Source organism: Condylostylus longicornis, unplaced genomic scaffold (genome assembly GCF_029603195.1).
Source record: "Condylostylus longicornis isolate FDR11 unplaced genomic scaffold, ASM2960319v2 ptg000100l, whole genome shotgun sequence".
NCBI lineage: Eukaryota > Metazoa > Arthropoda > Insecta > Diptera > Dolichopodidae > Condylostylus > Condylostylus longicornis.
The window spans coordinates 4,210,029-4,236,270 of record NW_026578068.1 but is presented as its reverse complement, the minus strand read 5'-3'; the positions used below and the strand labels follow the sequence as shown (position 1 = coordinate 4,236,270).

Below are 26,242 nucleotides of genomic sequence, written 5' to 3'. Positions count from 1 at the left end.
ACACTTTTATTAGTAGTAATTGAATAACTAATATTTAAAACTATCTTTTTAATATTTAAATTGATTTAAGCATGAATGTTTATATTCTATTTGGTACATACATACATAACAAACACAAAATAACATGATTTACACATTTTATACAAAAAAAATGACCAAGGATGTTAAAAAAATTGCAGCTAAGTATTAGAGTACATTAAAGAAATCTTGTTCAACGTTTACATAATTAGATAAATCTACAAATAACTTTAGATATTTTATTGGGCAAACATAGTTTACATTCTAATTCTAACATTAAATATAGTGTGGTTGATTGAAATGAAAAAAAAATATGCAATTTATGTTAATGTCTTTCTTGCCTTTACAATTCCAATTACTTGAGTATGCAGCTCTTCAATAGCTGGATCTGATACATTTATTTGTTGCAAATCACTTTCCATCGTCCTAAAATTAATAAAATTTAGAAAAGAAAAAAAAAACATATTTTCTGAAATTCACCTTAATGTCTCCAATGAAATATTATCCAGATTCTGTAAAGTGCTTTTCATCTCATTTAATCGTTTAATAACATCAGCACTTGATAATTTAAAATATTTCTTTTTTAGCATATCAATTCTTTGTCGAACATCTTCCATATAGACTGGTTCACATGTTTCACTATATTTATCATAAATATCATCACATTTACCTAATGACTCTTCAATTTCTTGGAATTTTGCATTTTTATCTGCTTTATCCGATTGTATTTCTAGCGCTCTTAATGACTGTTCAGTTAATTCAAATTGATTTTGTAATTGTTTTGCTAACTTTATCATTCCTTCGAGTGCCACTTTTGATTGTGTAACATTTTCGCCCAATGCATTATATAAATGTTTTAAAGCATCAATTCTTTGACTTAAATGTTTTGGATCTTTTGTAAATTTATCTTCACATACTTTACGACCAGTTTTTATTGTTGTCTCAATATCACTTTTAATTTCTGATAATGTACGATAAGTTTTTAAACAATGTGAATATTGATCATGAACTGATGATGGACCAGCTGAAGCAACATCTAGTACCAAAGTTGTTCTTTCAACATTACGTAATTCAGCTAAAGCACGACTTAATCGGGATTCGTAAGCAGCTTGTGGTGCTGTACATTTATTCATTTTCATTTGACAATTCTTGAAACGGGATTCAAGTAAAGCATATTGTTCACGCAAACGATTTGCGGCTTCTGTTTTACCTTTTTTCATATAATGTTGAATTAATTCACGTACTTCGTGAAGTGTTTTCTCACAATCTCTGAATTCTTCAGCAAGCCGCTATATAAAAATTAGAAAATTAAAGAATTATTTAATCATTCTTATTTGATTTAAAATTTTAATATAAACAAAAACATATTTCTCGTTTTTTGGAAGCACATTGTATTAAAAACTTAAAACAATCATGTCCTTACCTTGACTTATACGACTTTGACTTAATAAAAATTTTTTAAAATTTAAAAGAAAGTTGAGATATCAAGCCACTAGAATTATTCTCATGGAATAAATTAATTAATTAAGTAATTTAGCTCATATAACCTTCTACCTTAACAAGCAAATTTAAACCATAAATGGGACCGGAATGAATCTTATAAACACAAAACTAAATTTCCGAAAGTAGTTTTAATTTTTAATAGAATAAAAATTATAAAGGAAATAAATTAAATAAATACTCAAAATAAAAAAAAAATTAGGCCAGATATTTGTCTGTGCCTCATCTGACCATTTATGTGTCCATCCTTGTCAAGGGGAGTGCTAAACTGCTCTCCTTTCAAAACGACACAAATTAACTTCAAAATTCTTTGGATATATACGGATATAAAATTATTTTTATATATGTGAGTTATAATTTCAAAACAAATTTTTAACTTATTATTAAAAACAGAAAATTTCATGTGTCTGCAATATTATTTAGAAATTCTAATCAAATTCACGAACCATTTTCATAAAAATTAATTTCTTATTGTGGTGGAATTTTATATGGTTCGTGACTTCGATAAATAACTCAATGAAATCAAATGATTGAAACATTTGCTAAAAATCATATTTTTCTGGTTGCAGTATTTACTGAAATTAAGTACACAATCTTCAGACACGAAACAATTCAAATTTAGCAAAATTACGGTAAGCATTACCATATTGAAAGATTTTTAAATGTTTTGCTAAATTTAAAATAAAAATTTTTTTACTAGGAATAGTGACGCAGCGGCGATCTAAAAAATATATAAAATAATTTATATTTAACATACCTAGTTCAAATAAATTGATAATTCCTATGTACATATAATTTTAGTACAAAATATACAAATTTTATAACACTATAGAATTTCATAACACTTATAATTAAAATGGAAATTCTGAAGGACATGCAATAAAATTTAAGCAAATAGATTCAGAGGAAAATTATGTGCAGAATGAATGCTGAGAGCTAAATATATTTATGAATGTATGTATGTATAATATAATATAGAACATGCTAAATAACAAATCCTTGGAATATCCTTTTTAAGATTAAACATTTGAATAACATAATATTATATTACTACGTACAACAGTAAGGAGTAGGAAAACCGGATCGAATAAATTATAATTTTGAAAATATATTATACATGTTTGTATGTATATACACAAACACTACTTGAAATTGTAAATTTTTTAATAATTTACATTTAATTTAAAAAACGTTACTAAATTAAACAATTTGATTTAATTTAATTATTTAAAGGCTTTAAATTTTTATAAAATTAAATCTTTTAATAAAGTTTTAATAAAAGTCCTGAATTCGTACTTAATATGTTAAACTTCCCGAAAAAGGAACGATTTTTTTAACATTTTCAAAAATTTTACTTAATTATTCATATTGCTCGCAAATTGATACTTGTTGTATTAATTAAATTAATACTTATAGTAGTATCTATAACATTTAAATATAAAATAAAAACTGCACCTACACATAGTTAAATACGTCGAAAACAAAAACAACAAGAACAACATAAGAAAAAATTAGAAATAAAAACTCACCTGAAAATCGTGCGGTAAATCTTCAATTGTAACATCATTTTCTAAATGTTCGCTTAATATTTCATCGACGCGACTTAACCATTTTTCTAATTTAGAAACACATTCTTCGGATCTTTCAGCCTCGGTGACTTCCAGCTCCAATATTTCTGTACGTTTTTTAGCCTATTCCAAATTTTCAATAAGGTATTTAATTTTTTTTTCGAAGAACATTTGTTTGAAATCGATTAATTCGTTTGATTCCGTAGTTTTTTTTTTTTTTTTTGTGATGATCGGATTTACAGATTTTGGATTTTTATATTTTAAGTGAATTTTTAATAATTTTGATTTTTATACACATGAATAATGAAATGGTGCAAAATAAAAAAAATGTAAAATAAAAGAAATTTGAAAATAGAGTAAAAAAAGAAAAATGTTGAAAAAAGGCAAAATGATGAACAAAATTTAAGAGGCGAAATAGATAATATGAATGTATGAATAAGAGTATGATTACGATAAAAAAAAGGATAATAATTATATGCATGTGTGCGTGTTTAAATTAATTTTTATGCAAAAAGTGGATATATGACATGAATTTTAATTAAAAAAAAAAGAAAAAAAGAAAAAAAAATTAAGGTAAGTAAAAATAAATCATGCATTAATAAAAATCTTATACTCGTAAGTACAATCAATTATATAACATGTACGCATATTCATTTATATTATTAATCATAATTATAAAATATAAATATAATATACTTATATACATATATATATTATATTATAGAATTTTTTTTAAACATACAAAATATTTATCGTGTTAGTTACATAAAAAATAATAAAAAATAAAATTTATACAAATAAAAATTAAACGCATAGAAAATTTTCCTCACCTTATGTTCTAATTGATTCCATCTATCTACTAAATTATTAACTTCTTCTTCAATTGTATCCTTCATAAATTGTAATTCAGATAGTTCAGCACCAATTTCTTGAATTTTTTCTAATCTTTCATCTGAATGATTACGTATATTATTCTCTAAGTCATCTAATTCTTCAATAATTTCTTCGGCATCAGCTGCATTTTCAGGACTTTCACGTAATTTTTTCTCTAATTTATCTAAATAACCAGTTTCACTAGCTATCAATTTTTTAAATTCACCCAATTGATTTGACATATGCTCCAATACTGCTGTTCTATTATATACCAATGCTGTAACATCATTCCAACGTGCATTTAAACGTGTAAATTTTCTTGCCAAATATGTATATTTTTGATCTTTTGATTTTGGTATTAATTCATCGATTTGTAATAATAGATCACTACCAATTTCATTTAATTCACAAAAATTTATTGTTTCCTTTTCACACATTTCTTTTAATCCTTGAAATTTTGATTTTATTTGAAATAATTCATTAGAATTTAATATTTCTTCATTTTTATTTTTTGGTGTATTCTTTTCTAAATCATTCAACCAGGATTCAGTTTTATTAACTTTATTTAAAATGTCTTCAGTTTTTTGTAAAATATCATTTAATTTTTTTAAATTATCTTGATGTAAATTATTTAATTTTACGTAATAATCATCTAAATTTTTTATTAAGATTTTTAGTTCATTATGATATTCAATATCAGCAGTTTGTGTTATTAATTCACTGAAATTCTTTATACTTATTACATCAACATGAATTTTTTTCAATTCATTTGCATATTCTTCATACGAAATACTCTGCTTTTGTAACATTTTCAATTCACCGATGACAAATTGATTAGACTTTAATGATGTTTCCATTTTTTGTAAAATTTTCATAATATTTTGATATTCATTATTGAAATGATTTAAATTTTCAATAGCAGTATTCTGTTTAATTATACGTTCATTAATACAATCAGGTAATTTAGCCCATACATCAATAAAATCTTTAATTGAATTTGGATCGATTTGATCAAGAATATATTCAAATTCTGGTTGTAAATTTAATCGTCTTACTTTAAATTTATTTAATTTATCAAGATTTGAATTCATTTTGGATAAATCGCTAACATAAACTTTTAAATCATCAATTTCAGCAACAAACTCTTGCAACAAAAATAATTTTTCATTAGTTTCTTCTGAACCACCTTTCTCTTGTATTAATCTTGAAATTGCTTTTTTCATATCCATCCAACTATCATAAAATATATTGAAATCATCTTTCCATTCTTTTAAATCATCAGTTAAATTTGCTGTAGCTGCTTTAGCTTCAGAAATTTCTTTCGATAATGAATTCATATCACTTAAACGTGTCTCCAATTCATGTTTTGTCGCTGTATTCGCATGCTGTTGATACCAATCTCTTGAATCTGCTAAAACTAATTTAAAACCAGTTAAACTTTTATAAAATTTATCACGGGAAATCATGTGTTGTGTATCAATCCTTTGATGATCTAATTTTCTTAGTACACTATCGTAACGGTCAGCGATTTGTTTAACTTGTGATTCTTCTAAACTTAAATTATGACCGCTCATATCTGCTTCAACAACACAATGTGTTAACAGTTCTTTTAAATCTCTTACTAAGCTATCTCTTTCTTTAATATCACGTTCAACATTTTCTAACGCTTCATTTTGATTTCTCAAACTGTGATGTTTAATATTGTTTAGTCGAACTTCCAAATTTTCTAAATAATTAAATGATTCAAGAATTTTACCCTCAAGTAAATACATTTTTTCGGTTTTATGTAATTTTCTTTTTTTATTCGACTGTGGTGACAATTCTGTATCATCAGAGCTTTCTCCAAATTTAATAATCATTTGATAGTCAATCCAGGAACCAGGACGTTCAATACGACGTTCTTCAGTTTTTTGTGGAAATTTGAAACCCATTTCTTCAATCCGTACAATTTGCACTTCAACCAAATGTTTAAGAGCATCAAGACGATCTTCTAAACCTTCAAGCTGTTGTAAAACATTTTGAGTTTGTTGTCCTTCTTGCATTGATGTTTCAACCATTTGTCTTAGATCTTGAAGATACCGTTCAACCTCTTCCAAATCGGATTGACAATAGCGTAAGTCATTCATACGTCTTGTTATCGTGCCCAATTCTTGAAGTTCTACTGTTTCCATTGTTTTAAGATCATGTTCCCGAGCGTCTAACCATTTTGTTATAATTTTATATTGATGAAGTTTTTCAGCGCGTGTTTCATTCCATTTAATGACATGAGCCCATCTTTCACCTAACGCTGATAATTTATCTTCAAGGTCACTAAAATTGCCTAAAATGAACAATTTTTAATTAAAAAAATTTATTGAAATATAATTAAATTAATTTATACTAACCTGATTCATCATTTATAATAACAACCATATTACTTAAACTATCAACAAGACCTTGTTGTTCTTTTAAATCATTCCTCAATTGATCTAAGTCTTTTTGCTGTTTGTCTAAATCATTTAACGTTGGACCAATATCTGACATACGAGATATTCTATCTTCAGCATTAGAAAGAAACAAACGTAATTTTTCAATTTGCTCAGTCTGAAATTCAGCTAGTCTAGCTAAAATTTTCGATTGAACGTCAAGTGCACGAAGTCTTAAAGTTTCCCATCGTTCATTTAACAATACCATCTGCTGTCGTATTTCATTTTGATCTTCCGCTGACAATCCAGAGGTTCTTTGGGATTCACTTATTAAACTGGAACCCTCTTCCAATGCTTCACCTACAAATTGTTGGTGTTCAGTTAATTTGAGCATAAAATCTTCATTATCGTGAAATTGTTCTTTTGCTGTAGCAAAATTTATTGGATCTGGGATATCTTTCGATAGAGTTTCTTCATCTTCTAAAAGTAAAGCTAGTACAGCTTCTAGAGCTGTTTGATAATTATTGATTTCTATAGAAGCGTTTGTTGCAGTTGACAAAGGACGTGATATACGTTTCGTGTTATCGTTTACACCAAGTAAATCTGGTATTTTCGGATCATCTATACTAACATCCATTAATTGTAACGTATTATCACCCTTTGCAATAGTAAATGTTGAACTTCTTGTCAGACTCAATGGTGAATCGCCACTTACTGTTGTAACAATAACATTACTACTACCCAGTGAAATTTCTTCTAAATCTGAAGCATCACCTGGATGTATAATTTCTAATTTCAAATTCTTATCTCGTACACTTTTATTTTGAATATTTCCATCTGGTTGTTCAGTAGCTCTATTATTATTCTGATGATTATTCCTATTACTATTATTTTCATTTTCTAACGATGAATCTAATTTTATAATATCTTCTACACTTACACTATGCTCAACCGTTAAATTTGTTTCTATTTGTGAAATCATTTTTTTATTTTCATCATTTTCATCTCTACTACTATTACTTCCACCATATTCATCTGGTTTCTTAACATTACCAATTGAATGATATAAACACATTACATACATTAAAATTGATTTTTTATCTGGTTTACTTGTATTTACATCTTCCGGATCCAGTAGTTTTTCAATATTTAAATATTTATGTGCTAAATCGAATGCTAATTTTAATCTTGCATTTGGATGCCTTTTCAAACTAGCTTGTAAATCTACTTGTGCTGGTATGCTACTATTTAATATATATAAAAATGCACGACCGTCAGACCAACTTGATGAAAAATCATTAATTTTTAAACCATTCGGTTCAGTAAATTGATTAACCCAGGAAAGTAATGATTTTTCAACACCATTACTTGCCTGTGAACTGACTAGATTTTGTCCATTAAATGCTAAAGCTATTAGCCATATTAAACCTAATGTTAATTTTGGATTTCCTTCACAGATATCATCACTTGATATATTTACTAAACGTATACCATGTTCTTGTATTACTTGAAGACATTTATTCAAATTATTAATATGATGGACTCGCATACGACCTTTTTCTGGTTTTAATTGGCTATTTGTTAATGTACCAAGTAATACAAGTAAACGATGCCCATCACGTAAATCTTGAAATAAATCTTTAACTAATGGTGTTTTTGTTTTTGTTAATTGTGAATTAATCCATTTTGTAAAGGTTTTCTTCTGTATATCCTGACGTTCATCTGAAATTGGAAAAAAATAAAAAAAGTGTTTTAATTCGAAACTATTTACACTAAAATTTATATAGAGCATGATTATATTTTTGTGTAATGTTGAATTTTTTTTTTTCAAATATTTACTAATCAAAAATTAATTGAGCAAGAAGGCGCAAGCAAGTTTGTATCGTAAATGATTTCTTAAACATTCAAAAAATTATAACTCACAAGTAAAAAACGAAAATTTTTGTTTTCGGGGAATCAATATGATTACTTATACATACATACATAACTAGACATTATTCCGATTTAAACAAGACACTATTGAGTGAATTCATGGCATTAATTGCATTATTTCTTTTAATCGTTAAATAACAACAAAAAAATTATTAAATCGAATGTGGTAATTTATATTTTTATTCTAAATTCACATTCTTCAAATCTCTTTTCAGTTCAGTCTATGTTTTATTTAATCCAAAAAGCTTATGAATTGCAAATGCGGGATTGTTTATTAATAAGTAGTTAGTTAATGTGATTTTGAATTTGGAGACTTTTTACAAATATAACAAAGATTCTCTGTTAATTTTCTTCAATAAACCAAGAATGCCTGTTTCATGACAAAATGTTTATTCTTTTTAAATTTTAATCATATGGAAACAAAATTGACATAAAAAGGCAATCTAGGTATTCGTAAAAACATTGCTGTATTTAAGACACATCAATTCTCAAATTTGTACAAATAATATAAAACTGCACATCTGTTCGTTCGTAAAATAAAACGAATATGTACATATTTTTAATAATTTATCAAAAAGTATTTGACTATGCATAAGTACATATGTACATGCATATACACATATAGATATACATATACATATGCTTATAAAACAATGAACTCTTAAAGATTTTTCTTACCAAATTCTTCAAGAGAAAATTCATTCTTTTACTCACCCTCTGATATTGGCCTTAAAAATAATTTTACAACTTCGATTTCTGACGGCATAATCGTGTTAAATTTTAAAATACATACATATACTTTTTTTATGCACCGAATTATTATGTACTTAAGCATATATGAAAATGCTCATACATGTATAGATACATATATACTAATTATAACAATGTAGAATTACATTGTATATATTTTCTATTTTTATTAAGCGTTTAATTTGAAATAAAGTAAGTTTCGTGTGATCAGATCTTAATTTGACACTTTGTGTTAAGTAAGTATGTACATAATATAAAAATGTCGTTGAAACGATATGACAAAAATAGCACAACACCATCTATGTATATGAGAAATATTGACACGATACACAAATAATACGAATGTTACGGTTTAATCTTTTCACGCCCTTTCATCCCCGTTTTTTCATACAAAATTTTGAAATTTTTTTTTTTAGAAATTTTTAATACAATATAAGACTCGAATTAGGCAATAATTGAATCGGTTTATTAGAAATTCTTATAATAAAAATAATTTAAGCAAAAATGATAAAACTGTGTTGTAAACGAAAATTTTTTTTTGTAAAATATTGGGGGAAAATAAAATTTAAGAACTTAAAACCACATATGGAAATAAAATTGAAGATTTTTGTTGTCCCTAGTTAAGTTTTTCCATAACAAAAAAAAATTAATTTTTTTTTTTGGTAATCTTCCTGACAAAAACAAAAAAAAAGACAAAGCGACAACCGAGATGTAGATCTCATTAAAAACAAAAAACTTAATAAATTTTTATTCCTATTTTTGTTTTTTTTTTGTAAACAATTTATTGTGTCAAAAAGATCAAGAAAGAGTTGAAAACGCAAAAAAAAAGCAAAAAATTTAAACAATAAAATAATAATTTTTATTTTAAATGCACTTAAAAAGTTTTTTAATAGAGGCGGGCTACATAAGCCACCGGATAAATGACAACTGAGTTGCAAAGTAATAAAAAAAAACTATGAATTGTACCAGTTATGAGATCATGACCAACAAAAACAAGCTGAGAGAAAGATACAATATATGTACTTACATAGTTATTTATTACAAGTTGCTAACCGATATATACCGATATTAAGGGAGAGCAACTGAATATTTAACTTTTCCAGCATCTTCTCTCGTCACATTTAAGTAAGTATACATACATATAAGTATATATAACGTATGTAAGTATTCTATACTTAATTAACAAATTAAATTAAAAAAACATAAAAACTATAAAGTGATTGAATTTTTCTTAGCCTTATAGGGCACCCATTTCAATAATCAAACAATTTCGGCACAATTAAAATGTTATGGTTCATAATTTAAGAATAAATAAAAGCAAAAATCTGGGATGTAAAGGGTCGGAATATGAAGGCTTTTCTCATTGCGAGTATTAATAACTTTTCATTTTTCATCGAGTCGAAAAGCTAGTTTACAATCACAAAATATTTGGAATCGATTCTGCAGTCTAGATTTTCGTAAGTATACTTCATTCGAAATATTGGTAAAACTTTACTTGTATGAAAATAATGTTTCTTATTACTTACTAGTATCATTCAAAAAATACCTACAGGAATAAATAATTGCTCCAAATGGAATATAATATTTATAATACCTTTTTAATGTAGCTTATTTTATATAAGAGCAAAAATTGAATTGAAACTTATGAAGTAGGTAATTTTAATACATGTGTATATATACATATGTATATTTATAACAATAAAAATAAAGAGTTACAAAAGATGTTAATTAAATTTAGATGCATTTCTTATAGTTTACATTTTTATATACTTAAGTCGTATGATAGTATACAAGTAACTACTAATTTATACAATCTGTGTATAAGTATAAATTTATATTAGAATTATATTGTGCATTACAGTTAAATTATGAGAAAATGTGGCGATAAATGTGGTATGAAAATCCCATTGTGGCAATAAAATGGTTTTTGGCATAAATTGGCTATAATACCTTTCATACAATTTCTTTTTGATTTTTTTGGCCGAAATTTAATATAATTCAATGGCTTATTTCCACTACAATTTCTCTTACAATTTAGTATAACAATAACAGCATCAGCTATAATTTTCAGTAATCTTCAGTACTTATTCACTCTGTTAATTCAGGACTATGGGCAACTGATTATATTACGCAAAATGTATGTGTATTGTAAGTACTGGTATTTACGTAAATGTAAATGTACCGATTGAGTACTGATATTCTAATAATCTGTCAGCATATATTCAAACTTATTTAGACAAACTAATTATTCATAAGTCGTATAATGTATATGAATATGCATAGGAGACAAGTTTTATTTCAAATTTAATAACGGACAGACAAGTTTTATATATTTTAAACTTAATTATAATGCATCGAAAGACGACATTCATGGTATATTACTGGAATATCTGAATGTTACATATTGATGTAAAAATTAAGATTAATTATCACCGTATACTAAAATAGTAAGTAAAAGAGGAAAAGTATTTATATATACACATAATTATTTGGTATGCTTGTATTTTAAATTATCTTAAAATAAAAATTTCAAAAATAATATAAGAATTCTACTTAGATTTAATTTCAAAAATTTTTCAGTTTCAGTACTCAATAAGCTTTTCTAAAATGTTGCATATTTATTACAAAATGATTAATCAAAATACGTGCATATCTAATATAAAAGTTTTAAGTTCAAACGTGATTAATGGACGAAAAATCAAAAATTTCCATTTAATATTTAATTAATTATAATTTTGCTTTTTGTAAATATTGTGAAATTTAAATTATGGTAGCAGATTAAAATAAAATGATATCTAATTTTTTATAATAGATTAAATTTTACCAAATATAGCGATAAGGAAAAACTGGCAATAAAAATCATTTATTACTAAGTACTTACATAATCAAGTAAATAAGTATACACGAGTATGTGTATAAAATATTTCTAACATTACTTATACTTAGGGGTACCTTTTGTTTTATTTACTTTTGACGACTTTTATTTATACTTAAAATAGTGATTCTGATAATTTTACGCATGCTTTATTAAAAATTTAACTTCTAAAATTAATTTTTCATACGTTCACTCAAACATATTTATTAAAATATTTCAAGCCGGTTCTTATTTTAAAGGTACTGAAAATGAAAAATTCATTTTATAAATTTAATCGCTATTAAAAATTCATATAAAATTCAGCTTACTTATTAGTCGATGCTCTGGAAATTTTTCAGTGCGTACATATTTAAAAACTATTTGAAAAACCATGGAAATGCTTTAAAATTTTTAAAAAAGTAATTATTTAAATTTAAATTTTAACTTAAAACTTCTAACAAAATAGAAAACATATTGAATAAAACTTGTAAATGACTTAAAATTGAAAATTTGAAAATTTTCGTTGTAAAAAAAAATTTCTTCTACAAAGCGAATTTATTTTATGTTTCGCACATTATTGTGCAATACAAGGAATTAGATATTAGTTTATATAAAAACTCATACTATATACATATATATCCATATAGAAATTACTTATTTTAAATTTTTTATTCAATTGCCTGGCAGTTACAATTTTTAAAATCAAATCAATGTAAAAACGCTTAATAAACAAATATAAGCAACAAACTTTATTCTCACTAAAAGAAAAACATTTAATTAAATATGTACATATGTATGTATGTATATTTTTTTACACTAATGGTAAATGTAACTGAAGTGAAGCTGCAACATTTTGAGTATTAAAGAGTTGTAACAACTTAAATTTACGAACACACATGACCGCACATACTTGTGTTAAGAAAAACTCTTATAAGAAAAATCAATTAAATTAAGTAGTAATTTAATAAAAATCGTATTTAAACATAAATTTAGAGTTTACGTATAAAAAAAAATATATGTACACAAAATGACAAAAATATTTTTTTTTCTGTTAATTTATAAACCTTTATTTTTAATACTCTTTCAATAAATTTCATTGAAATTTATGTTTATGCAGCGTTTACCAGTGATTAAAAACAAAAAAACAGAAGAATTTTCTTTTCTTGTTCAATAAAATTTGCTTTTTTTTTTACTATTGGTTGTATAAAAAAAGGCTACCACCCGTATTAAATGAAAAGCGCAAACAACTATAGTAAAAAAAGTTAGAATTACTTCATTTTTCCAATAGGGTGTCAAGGAAGTTATTGTAGAGGACATGCATCTTTTATAAGCTGCCCAAATTTTCTACTTTCTATTATGGATTGGGTTACAAGTACAACAATACAATAAGTACGGATGTTTCGATATCCACTTTAAATTTTTATTAGTTTTTTTACTAAACACGCAACTTTTGCCGTATTCACTAAAATCAATTCATTTAAAAGAAATTTTGATGAATTGGCAACCCCTGATTAAAATAATCTTCTTTGATTATTAATTCATTTGTGTATAAGTATCTATGTAGTTTTTGTTAAATTTTTTTATTATTTTTCTTTTTTCTAAATTGTTTATTTTGGAATCGAACATTTTAAAGTGATTTCCAATGCTATTATTTATATAAATGCCACTTTTGATTTGATTTCGAACTTAAAAATCGAAAATCCATTATAAAATTGTAAAATAGCCTTAAAACATTTAAATTTTCTTATTTTAATGTTTTTCTTTTCTTTTTGTACCTATTCAAACCAATAAACTTTTATTAAACGTAAACATATAGACATTATAATTTTTACGTATACAATGTATATGTGAATGTTTGTATGCATTTATAAATGAAGTGAATAGCCGACAAAAGATATCAAAACATAGATTATATTCCTACACATGTGTACATATATATATGTATATTATTTTAACGATATTTTACGAGATCATCAAATTAATGTCACTTTAAATTAGTGATTATTATGGCGGGAATTGTAAAAACATAAAAGAATAATACATAAATAAACTTGAATATTATATGACATACATTTATTTGATATATATGTAAATGTAAGTATATGCACATATGCGTTCAGAAATAATGTGCCGAGTTAAATATAAATATTTTCGCGCCGTTCATTGTACTCAATTATTTAGAGTGGATATATTTTTTACTATATTACTTGCATAGTATGTACATAAATGTGTGCATATGTATAATTAGTTTGTGTGTAGAAAATACGCACATTATATGCAATTATTTCTTACTTATTATATTAAATTTTGTTACAAAATTTATATTGTAACTTATACATACTTATACATGTATATGTACATACACACTTATGTGTGAATATGCAAGTAAAATTGAAATTTTCATTCCCATAATTAACTTTACTTACATATTACTTATATTAAAGTTTATAGGTATACTACCCTATAATTTATGTAGAATATGCATACATGTATATATATGTATGTACGTACAATTATGTGAATTGCAAAATAAAAATACGTAATTATGATCGCGGCTAAAAAATAATTTCTTTTAAGTATATGATTTTTAGATAAGTCAACGTACGTATACATATACATATATTCTTATACATATATTCTTATGTTACATAGCATTACTTATTAGATAACACTAAAACAGTAAATGTAGAAAATTGTAATTTCAGATGACATTTTCTTTGATTTAGGTTCTTTGGGTTCTTCTTTAGATTTTTTAGATCTTTGTATGGGAAATATTCGAAATAACGAACTGTACCAAATTTTAACCAGGTTTCCTTTTATCAAATTAAAGTTTCATAAACAAGTAATTTTCTACTTAAAAAATTTGACTAAATAACTGCAACACTTATACCACATCCCAATTAATATCATTATTGACACAGTAAAGTACTCGTGTACATCTGAATACTTAATTACTGTTATATAACTATTCTATTTAATTAAAAAATTTCAAGTTATTAAAACAACCTTATTTTTTTTTTTTAAATTTTCATAAACAAATCTTTTAAATCAATTACTGAATCAAATTTCCCTTTGAATTGAATATCATTTACCTCGATATACCATTGAATTAAAATTCATATACATACATACATACATATGTACTTACGTATAATTTGAAATTCATTTCACTTTTCAAGAGACCACTATTAGTTATATACATAGTATTTCATTTAGTTACAAAATGTTCTAAAATTTATTTTGTCATTTAATGAATATGGTGATTTTTTTTTTTTCAAATTCCCATGATATCTATTTTTAGAACAGTATTACAGTTTAAATTTTACAACTATTGTTATTATAAATATATTGAATATACATATACATTTTGCGTAATTCCACATTTAATTTGTGTGATACTCTATGTAATAAAGATTACATCATTTGTTATATAATGGTACACATATATATATATATATATATATATATACAGCTTTAATTACATAGATCATCAATAGAACAATCATCACTATCGGTAATTTAATTCATAACAAAAGAATAAAATTTAAAATTAGGTCACTCATCCCATTAATTTACTCATTATATTGGAAAATTGTTAATAAAAGGAATAAGGTCACGTTCTGGGGAATTTCTATTATAGCAATCATGTTTTCGTATAGGTACTTATGTATGTGTACGAGAGTGACTTATAATGTGTACAAAAAAAACAAATATTACATACATATTAAATTACTGTATAATATTTTTAAAATGAATTTTTATACTGCTTTGAAATTTTAAAATTATTGAAAGAAAATTTTACTCCAAAATCAATTCATACTTTTCCGCTTTATGCTAGATTAATACTACTTGTTTCAATTCAAAAATGAGTTGATACGTAGGTATGTACTTAATGAAATATACTACTTATACAAAGTAAATGTTTAGACTAAACTCTAACTATATAAAATGCTTGCATCTTGAGTTTAATTTAAATTAACCTTAAGCATTAAGTTCATACATATATGAAATAGTTAACAGAATAATAAAATGTTTAATGAACTCATAAATTACCTTTGCACAAGTGAAATATGTAGTTACATATACGTACATACTTAAATATCTACAAAATAAAATTTTCATTCGCTAAAATTCGCCAATGTATCAAAGCTTTAATATTATTATGCCTTTAAAGATTTTGTATTAACAATTTGCCAATTTTTTTATTTTGTTCACTTTTTCCTCAGCAAGTAAAAGCGAACAAATCAAAAACCGGTTTTATTTAAAATTAAATTATCCTATATATAGGTGAATATCATTGCCTATAGAAAAATTTCCTAAAATTTGATTGATGATGGACTATAAACGTTCACCATTCGTAGAAAAAAAATATTTTTTTTTTTATTTTTAACAAGATTCGATTTACTTCTTTAAATACAATCATTGGCATACAAACAAGTAGTTTAACAAAATTTTTTCAAATTGATTTTAATTTCAAACTTTCTTTCTAATCACACACTTAGATAGATAGTGTCGAAATGTGAGATTTAAAATTAGCGAATTAACAAAACTTAGATTGTTTAGGTAAATACATAATGTAAAATTAGCGATTTATTCGGAGAAACGCAAATATTTGATTAATTGATTACATAGCTTAAGGAATTTTTTTATAATATGATTCACTCAAGTTTAACTACTTAAGCATTTTAAAGTACGTACCTTATGTTAAGCCATAACTATTTGATGGAGATAATTAGAACTGCCGGGTAGTAAATATTCTGAAGTAATATACTAAGAGCATGTAATAAAAAAATATACTAATAAGCCAGTGATCAGAATACAAATATTCTGAACCGAAAAATATCCAATCTTTAGAAATAAGTAAGAGGAAATACAATATACTTCTGAAACAAATTGAATCTAAATACTTTCATAATGAACTTAATGAAAGCCAATTATATTTTCCAATTAGTATAAATATACCTCTTGGCTTGTAACCAATTTAGAATATTAAGTAAATTAATGAAGTTTAATACTATTAAAAGTTAAATTATACTTGAATTTGAAATTTTTTTTAATTATTAATTATTTATATTTTCAGGGAAAGAAAACATTAATCATTTTTATTTTGAGATTTTAGATGTGCTTCTGTCTCAAAAATACATTCGTTCTTTAAATGGTAGTCTCATTTTATATGTAATTAAGTATTTACAAAATGTAAATAAAAACTCAAATTAAAATCACCGTCATTAAATCATTTGGGTAATGGATTTAAATCAAAATTACAAATTCAACTAATCCACATTTAAATTTTTTTTGAATAAAATTTATTGAACCTCTCTAATCTTACTTAAATGATAACTTAAATGAATCGAACAAATCGTTTTGAGTTAACAGAATTAACTATAAGGTTCACATTATATACATTGTAACTATAAATATTTATTAAATATAATTTCCTTATTTTCCATTTTTTAAAATTCAACCGAATAGAATAGTAATCAATAGATTCAATGAACTTCTATACTTTCAACATAAATGTACCTACTACACACATATTATTCGCGTTTATTTAAAATTTTTCGATTTATGTTGAAATTTGCCGCATTATTCAAATAATACCAAATTTATGATGAAGCATTAAACAAATATAACAAATGATTGCATGTTTTCAGTCATTCCTTTTTTCTAACAGATTTTCTTCTTAACAGATATGCATTGATTAGTTTACTCAATAGCCCGGAAAAGTTTTAGCAAAGAAATTAGAAGTGAAAATGATTTTCATTTTTTTTTTCTTAATTTTTAAAATGATTTATTATTTATTTAACTATAAATTAGGTTTTTTCTTTTCTCTAGAAAATTTCAATCTCTTCATTTATGGAAAGAGAATTTTCAAAATGAAAAAATTTATGAGAATTTTTAAAATGAAATAAGGCGGCCTTATTACTTATGAATGCAACATAGTACTAATAAACTTTTTTTTTTTGTGTTTCGGAATGAACAATTTATGATTTTTTGCTCTTTAAAAAACGAATAGAAATAAAAAAAAATTTCAAATTTTTAGATCTACCTCCGTTTAATTGAATAATAAGTAATCAGGATTTTTACTATGAATTTGTTTGCCAATATCTTTTAATGCATTCTAAGTAAGATGATTTGTTTAAAATTTTTGGACTAGGCTTATATTTATTCTTGTATTCTTTTAAACATTTTAGAATTGTGAATTGCTCACCATTTTCCCGTAAATATTCCAATTAAACTTTTAATCACTATTAATCTAAATATTTAATAATTCCATTGAAAACTATACCATTTATATCTAAAATTGAATTTCAATATTTCAAATAAATGGAGGTTTCAGTGGCAACTTAAGAAAACTTTACGAAAATCTAAAATTTAAAAATTTTATTACTTAAGTATATATTCCAGTTTGTAATATTATTTTAACCCTTTATTGCTCTTATTATAATAAAATACATTCACATAATAGAAGGGAAGGTCATCTTAAAATTCAATTCTTTTTCTTTTATAAAATCTATAAAAATTACATTATACTTTTACGACAATTCTTTTAGTAATCGTAAAAAGTTTTGCATTTCTAATCGCAAGTATCTAGATGTATAATAAATATGTCATTAACCTTTTTTATTGTCAAGATCTTGGCCATTGTCTTGTCCCATTATAGTACAGGTTGTATTTTCTATTATTAATTTTTCGCCATGCCATTCCTATTATAATACTTAGTTATTGAAATATTCATTGAAAATATTGTCTACGTACATTATGTATATGAATACATAAAGTATAAATAGATTATGCCATACTTAGACTATACTCACTCTAAAGTTTTTTTTTTAGTAATTTTAATATTTCATTATTTAAAATTTATGGTTCTATATGTACATTATATAATTTTGTTGCAATAGATCAATTTTTTATTAATTTTATTGAATATGTTTGAATAACAATATTTTTTGAATTATCTTATAAAATAGAATGTCTATTCAATTTTGTCTTTTATTTTATACATACTACCTATGTATTTCTTTTTTTCTTTACGTCTTCTTTCTTTATTTAGAATTTTTCGTTTTCTGTCTTTTGGACACTGCATACGCGACATTGTTACGTAATATGCCATTGTTCGGAAATAAATTGCTTTTGTTAAATAACTTGAAATTATTTTATTGCACACCTTTGTGCATTTTCTTAACAGATTATGAATACATTTAAACAGGCAACAATAAGTAAGTACGAGTATGTAAGCAAAAATTAAATTTTAACTACTTACTTAGAAATGTGAATTTTTCTTACACGTCTAAAGAGAAAAGTTATTAAATTGATTTATTACTTAGATAATATAAAAATTAAAGAGAAAAAATAATTCTAAACACATACAAAATAAGTACTTAAAAGAAATAGAAAAAAAATCTTAGGGAATTTCCTTATTACAAAAAAAAAAGTAATAATTTTATTAAAAATTACAGTTAAGTACTGGGATTGTTGAATTGTGTTATTCTGTTATACATATATATATATATACATATATGTATGGGAAATGAAAAATAACGTTAAAATTATTAAAAAATTAATTTTGTAAAAAAAAGAACACTCCTACTCCTATTTAAAGTTTGCTACAACAATAATTGTTGAAAATTCTTGGAAATGCTGAAAACCACTGTTTTACATAATGTAAAAATTACAGTGTTATATAATGGGGTCTAAACGAATTGGAAAATTTAAGTTAAAAACTGAATTGAAAAACTTATATTTAAAATTAAAAAAGTAAAATTTACTCTTTAATTAAGTTATACGATTACCTGGATCATCGTAATTTTCCGTATCACGATTTGATTTTGCTTTCCTTAAAATTACTGTATCCATTTTTCTTTTCTATAATTAATATTATGAAAATTCCATAATAGCAAAATTACTTATTCACTGTTAAATGAATAATTAAATATTCATTTTTCATCACATTTTCTTCTCTATTTTTAAAATTTATTAATTTTAAAAGCAACTCGTATAACAAATACATGTATATACTTAGGTATAATCACGTAAGTAAAACTCTTTCATTAATTTAAGAAAATTTTATGAAATTTAATTTTTATTTAATTTTGGCAAAAAACTTAATTGTATTCACAATCGATTATTTTATTTTTAGATTTTTTTTTTTGGAAAATTTGCAACCTTCATGTCTACTGTAAATTTTTTAACTAACGAAGGACATAAAATTCAATATTTATAATAATTCATAATATATATACATAACTCCCTGAAATATTTACTATTCGTTCTAATATTTCAAAAAAAAAAAAAACAAAAAAAAATTTTTTTTTTGCTATTTCTTAAGGATTAAATATTTTATGGGTAAATGTAACTTATACAAATAATTGCAACCAAGGAAGAAAATATCATGTATGCATATTTATAATTCAATAAGAAATAAATGCAAATGTATATATATGTACGTATGTAAGAGAGTATGTAAGTCTGTAACACAGACTTTAGTCCAAGAACAGTGTGTACTTTAATGTTAATGTCGGATAAGAATATTTTTTTTGGTTTTTGACGAAAATTACTTGACAAACGAATTTTTAATCTTAGTATAAGCTCATGAAAATTATTGTAAAACTCAAAGATAAATACTCATTTTGAATCATAAAATTTAAGTTAATTTCAAACTAGAAATTTTTTGAATTCTTTTCATTTTCGTAGTTCTAAATATAATTGTCAGCATTCTCGTTATCAAAAGGAATCTTTTTTAATGCTTCATATTCAAGTTAAAACTGTTCAACTCTAATTTACATTTGAATACATTTTGATTAACTGCTACAATTTTATCATTAAGTAGTAACAAATGACAAATTTGAGACATGCAACATTTTCAGTCTTAAGGAATTGTACTTGAATTCTATTATGAAAAGTGTGTAATGTCAAATATATAATATTACAATATATTTCAAAGGATATTCACATTTAAAATTATTTTCATCTTCATATTAAGTTTATGTGTACGTTTATTCCTTTTTGCTTTAGAATCCTTTATAAAGCATTTCCTTCTTATTGAAAAAGAATTATGTTACATTTTTTATTAAACATAATGTGCATATTAACATATTAGTAATATACATACATACATAGATGTATATAAATTTTTATATAGAAAACCAAATCATAAAAGGAAGAGTCAAAAAGTTAGTAGGTTTATCGAATACTTATAAAAAAAAGGAGAAAAAAGATGAATAACATAACAGGAATATTAAAAATTATTGTAATAATATCTTGAAGCAGGTCTTTAACTCTTAATATTTAACTTTTCCATATCCTTGGGTTCCATGTTACAAATAGCAACACCATTCTCACAAGCTCTATTCATCTTAAACGTAAATTTTTATAAATATTAGCTTAAATATAAGTTTAAAGACTATCATATTTTCAAATGAATAAGTTTAAGAGTATCTTAGATTTATAGTTTTAAAAATTGTTGCAGAAATTGTTAGATTGCATTTATATATGTACACACATTAAAGCAGCTTTTATTAAAAGTCTCAAATTTCTCTTTTATTTTTGGATTAAAACTGGAGTATTGTAATACATAAGCAAAAACTTATATATCATATTATAATAAGTATGTCACTTTAATTCCAGCAAAAAAGGATTTTTTTGCTCATCTTATTCATTAGTGCGCCAGCACCAACTGAAAATATTTAAATATTAAAGCTATTAATAGGAAAGCTGTTAAAATGTGAATTAAATCTTCTTTTAAGAGAACTGAGAACTGAGAACTGAGAATTTCTAAACAGAGAATTTTCATAATGAAAAATGGCTTACGTGTGCTAGATAAATTACTTTAAAACGTAAGTACCAAATATATTACTTATATTTCAAATAAATAGAATATGTTTAACTTTTGGGTATAGAGTACAATATCATATTTATATGAAGTAAACTTACAATTTCCATAATACAAAATTATTGTACCATACGTCCACAAATAACTCTTGTTTAATATGATTTAAAAATTTATACAAAATATAAACATTCGGTTTATTCTTTTCAAACTTTAAGATTGCAGACGCTATGTAATTCTCTCACGTTTTAACAAATTTTATTATAGATAACATGTTCGGACTTAAATTCCAATTTCTTTCCTAAAATGTTATTAACCCTAAAATGTTTTTTTTTTTAGTTTTACTTTGGAAAAAAACTAATACCCACTTTTTAAAATAAATACAATAACTATAAGTACTTATAAGAATTTCAGTTTTTTTTTTTTTTGTAAGGATTTAAAAGGATGAAATTTGATATTTTATTTTACTAGCTATATTTTTTCATATTTATAATATTATACAAGATTGTACAAGTATATACTTCGTATAATAATATTATGACATGACTTGTGCATGATAAATGAAGAAACCACCTTTGATTTATTTTACTTTATGAAGAAAAAAATTATTTTACCTTTGAAAAAAAAAAAAACAGAAACAAGTAATCATTAAGCTCAAATGGGATTTGTTAAATTTTTTTTTTCGAAAAACCGCAAAATCGATCAAAATTATTATTTTTCTTAATAAGTAAACAGTTTCTAGGTGCTCTTTTTTAGTAATTCCTTCAATTAAATTTTACTGAAAGTAACTTAAAATATTTTCGAATATGAAACATTAAAATTAAGATAAAGGTATTTTAGACAGTTGTCTTTAAATAGTCACGAAAATTCAAAAACAATTTCAAATAAAGCAAAATTGAATTTATTTTATAATTAATCAAATTTTACAATCAAATTCTAAAACAAAAAGTAGCGTAATTTTCAACCCAAATAATTAATTTCTATTTATGCACCTGTTTGAATAATAATATATGCAGGTAGAAAGGAAAACAAAATACATTCCATATTCATGAGTATGTAAATATAAAAAAAAAGAGAACACTTATTTTGAATTCATTCATAAAACAAACAAAAAAGTGGGATTGCTATTTCGTTAAATGGCAACCACCTGCGCGTTCACAAATAAATAACACCCATAAAAAAAAAACTTTTATAATTTAATTAAGTAATTTGCCATCTATTAATGTTGATAAGATTCATACACCTGTATATTGGTTTATACACCTGATTTATTATAAAAAACGTATTATAGTTGTGGGCACAATTAAGTGTTTTTAGCCACATTTTCTCGAATTATTTAAATATTTAATGTTATACTGATAAGAAAACTCAACTTACAAAAATGTCCATATATAGAAAACTTGTGAAATTTTAAATAAGTAGCTATCAATACTCTTATATTCGATACGATTTGATAATTTTTGACTTATTCTTGATTTATTTAAATTTCAATTTTGATTTGAAATGCAAATGAAATATGACCCACACAGAAGTTCTTATTAAACTCATATTTAAGCTAATTTCGAATTCTTATAAGAATACGAGTATATTTGAAAAATTTTAAGGTATACAATTACTTATACTTAAATATATATGCATATACAAAATTTATCTAGTAAAAAATGAAAAATTTGCAACGTAATTTATTATTTAAGATAACAAAAGTATAATATTTTTATTGTATTTTAAAACTACACAACGTCATTGCCAATTGCCACAAAAATAAAAGAAAAAAATATAAATAAAATCAAAACTTCACCCACACCTGAAATATGATAGCAGCCATGCACATTAATTCTTTTTCTTTTTTTGTCATTATTATCTCAGAAAATATCCAAGTAGTTTAAGTACCTATAATCTTAATATTCTATATTCCAATAAAAAGCTTTTGCTTAATGCATTTTTGCTTTTCAATATATTTCAGTGTTTTTAAAATTATGTATGGTTGGTGTCAATTATGTAATTTGAAGCCATAATGTTATTATATTGTTAATCAAACTAAAAATATAAAAAGGTATTTTTTATATGCTACTGTTTTGCGCTCACTTTCCGTTTTTATTATACAATTTTTGTTTTTGTTGTGGCTTTGATCTATACTAGAGCTATATGAAAATATTAAGCTTACTGTTTCTTTTTTTTGATGCAATGTCAAGTTTATATAAGACGTAAGTGATAATTTTTATATGATATCTAATACTTGGCAGTAAAGTTCAGCGATATTATTTATTTCAAAATAAGTCAAACACTTATGTGGGTATATAATTTGCATATATATTAACAGAAGTAGAAAGATATATGTGCATGTATACTTAAGTACTCATATAAAAATTAATCTTTTATAATAATTTAAATATTTCGAAACTGTAAATTAATTATTGGAACGGAAAATATTGGTTATTAATGCTTCTTGTATTTATTGTGATTATTATTATTGCAATATTAAAAATTATTAACACAGTTACAGACTCATTTAAATTATTACATAATATTTGAGTTTAATTTCTTAATATTTTTTGTCATGATTTAAGTGTCGAAATAAATCTATTATGAATTTATTAATATTTGTAAGTATGTACCTGATATTTGATATGAATGTATTCGGTTTGAATGTAAAAAATGTGTTCGAGTACTAGTCACAGGACAACAACGTACTTTCTCCAGGATTTGGTGAACTGACAATGTTTGATAGAAAATTTGTATAATGATTACATTACCCATTTAGATACTTTTTAGATTTTACATTAAATATTATTATAAACTTAATGTGTAAACCTTAAACTTTTATGCAAAATATTCTGAATGATACAGCTTCAAATATAGTGCTCTAAAAATAATGAAATGTATATATACATATGTAAATTGAAAATTTATAAATAATTTTTTGTTACATTTAATAGGAATGAATTGTTGATAAATAAATAATAATGAATATTAGAAGAATATTTCAAATTAGTTTCAATTATTTTTATGTAGCTTAAGTACTATTATAAATCTGACTCATCATACTAATTTGGCGCCGCTTTAACATGTTATATTGGCCGTACATATAATTTTGTATGTATGTACATATACAATATATAGAAACATATATGATTTTTAAATTTCCGGATTTATTATTTGGATTATACACAAAAAAAGATAAATCAATTACATAAATAATTTGATAAATGACACTTAAGAAAGTTAAAACAAAATGGTTTATACGTTATTTTTGTTTTGCTGGTCAGTTAAAAGCTAAGTAGTTCATTTTTTTTGGATAGCAAAATTAAAGTATGTACTTATGTTTTAACTAAATTAATTTTTTTTATAGTTATATTAGAGCAAGATTTTAGAATAAATACTGCGAAAATCCTTAAATTTAATCACAAGCAATTTGATTTTCAATTTAAAATTATCTAATCAAATTAAAAGAGAAAAATTTTGTAAAAATAATGGTAAGTGATTTTAATCTTGAATATATTCATATTATGCCTTTCAATAAAATTTTATTATTTGATTTAAAAATTTTAGAAATTTCTGCTACTATTGGTTTTAACGTTTACTGCATATGTAACTGCACAAGAAGAAATATCTTCAGAATATTTACCACCATCAGATGAATCAAATTCAAGTCCCTTAGGTGCAGATGGCTACAGATATAGAACAATTCGTCGTCTAAGATATCGACATCGTCGTGACGTTTCAGAATTACCTAATTCAGAATATTTACCTCCATCAGATGATGCACCACCTCCACCACCTCCTCCTCCTTCAGCACCTTTAGATAATAGTGGTTATAGATATCGTACAGTCAAAAGATACAGATATAGACACCGTCATCGTCGTGAAGCTCCTGATATGCCAAATCTTGATTATTTACCACCAGATCAATCTTCTGGTCCATCATCATCAGATGAATCAACGCCAATGGCTCCAGAACCGGCACCGGCTCATAAATTAGGTGAAAATGGTTATGAATATAGAAAAGTTCGTCGTATTAGATACAGATATCGTCATCGTCGTAGTGCCGATAATACACCTTCTTCTGAATATTTACCGCCAGTTGAATATTTGCCACCAGTTAATGGAGATCAATCAGCGTCATTATCAAATGATGGATATCGTTATAGAACAGCTAAACGTTATCGTTTCAGATTCCGCCGTCATTAATATAATTAATAAATATAAAGAAAAAAGTGTTCTTTTCGCAGGGGTTTTGGTTTTGATTAACATGAGAAAAACTTTAGAAATTTATTATTAATAAAAAAAAATTTTTTTTTTTTTTAATTTTACTAGTTAAACTAATAAAGTACAAAATTACTAATTGCTGCAAGCATACAAAAATATTTTTTCTTGAAATTTATGGTTCTTATTTGAAACTGAGAATTAAAAATAGCGTTTCTGTTTGAATAAGTGTTAAATAAAGGATTTTTTGACATAGTAGGTTACCGAATTTAAATTGAGCGAACACTTTATTGTGACAAAATTTAAG

General features: G+C 24.3%; 2 protein-coding genes and 1 non-coding gene across 3 annotated transcripts in view; 1 reads left to right on the top strand and 2 right to left on the bottom strand.

The window, feature by feature from the left end:
* LOC129614070 (dystrophin, isoforms A/C/F/G/H-like) overlaps positions 1-19,760 on the bottom strand; it is a 94,655-nt gene extending 74,895 nt beyond the window's left edge. The window contains exons 1-8 of the mRNA XM_055528458.1: positions 19,697-19,760; positions 7,385-8,086; positions 6,344-7,153; positions 4,900-6,279; positions 3,917-4,518; positions 3,048-3,209; positions 499-1,307; positions 360-444 (exon numbers count right to left, since the gene is read on the bottom strand). Coding sequence (XP_055384433.1) covers positions 360-444; positions 499-1,307; positions 3,048-3,209; positions 3,917-4,518; positions 4,900-6,279; positions 6,344-7,153; positions 7,385-8,086; positions 19,697-19,760 — 4,614 coding nt within the window. The remainder of the gene's footprint in view (positions 1-359; positions 445-498; positions 1,308-3,047; positions 3,210-3,916; positions 4,519-4,899; positions 6,280-6,343; positions 7,154-7,384; positions 8,087-19,696) is intronic.
* On the bottom strand, positions 1,710-1,809 carry LOC129614103 (U6atac minor spliceosomal RNA). The gene has a single exon (XR_008697356.1). It is a non-coding gene; the product is annotated as a U6atac minor spliceosomal RNA (small nuclear RNA).
* Positions 19,761-21,217: 1,457 nt separating the features above from the next.
* LOC129614069 (uncharacterized) lies at positions 21,218-25,920 on the top strand. Its single transcript, XM_055528457.1, has 2 exons — positions 21,218-21,265; positions 25,282-25,920. The coding sequence occupies exons 1-2, from the start codon at positions 21,218-21,220 to the stop codon at positions 25,918-25,920; spliced, it is 687 nt and encodes a 228-aa protein (XP_055384432.1).
* Positions 25,921-26,242: the final 322 nt, after the last annotated feature.

Excerpts from the sequence above, each read along its gene's own strand:
- LOC129614069 (XM_055528457.1), top strand. The coding sequence starts at position 21,218 with ATGTTACAAATAGCAACACCATTCTCACAAGCTCTATTCATCTTAAAC. Across the intron at positions 21,266-25,281 it reads AAGCTCTATTCATCTTAAAC|AAATTTCTGCTACTATTGGT; the intron begins GTAAATTTTTAT and ends TAAAAATTTTAG.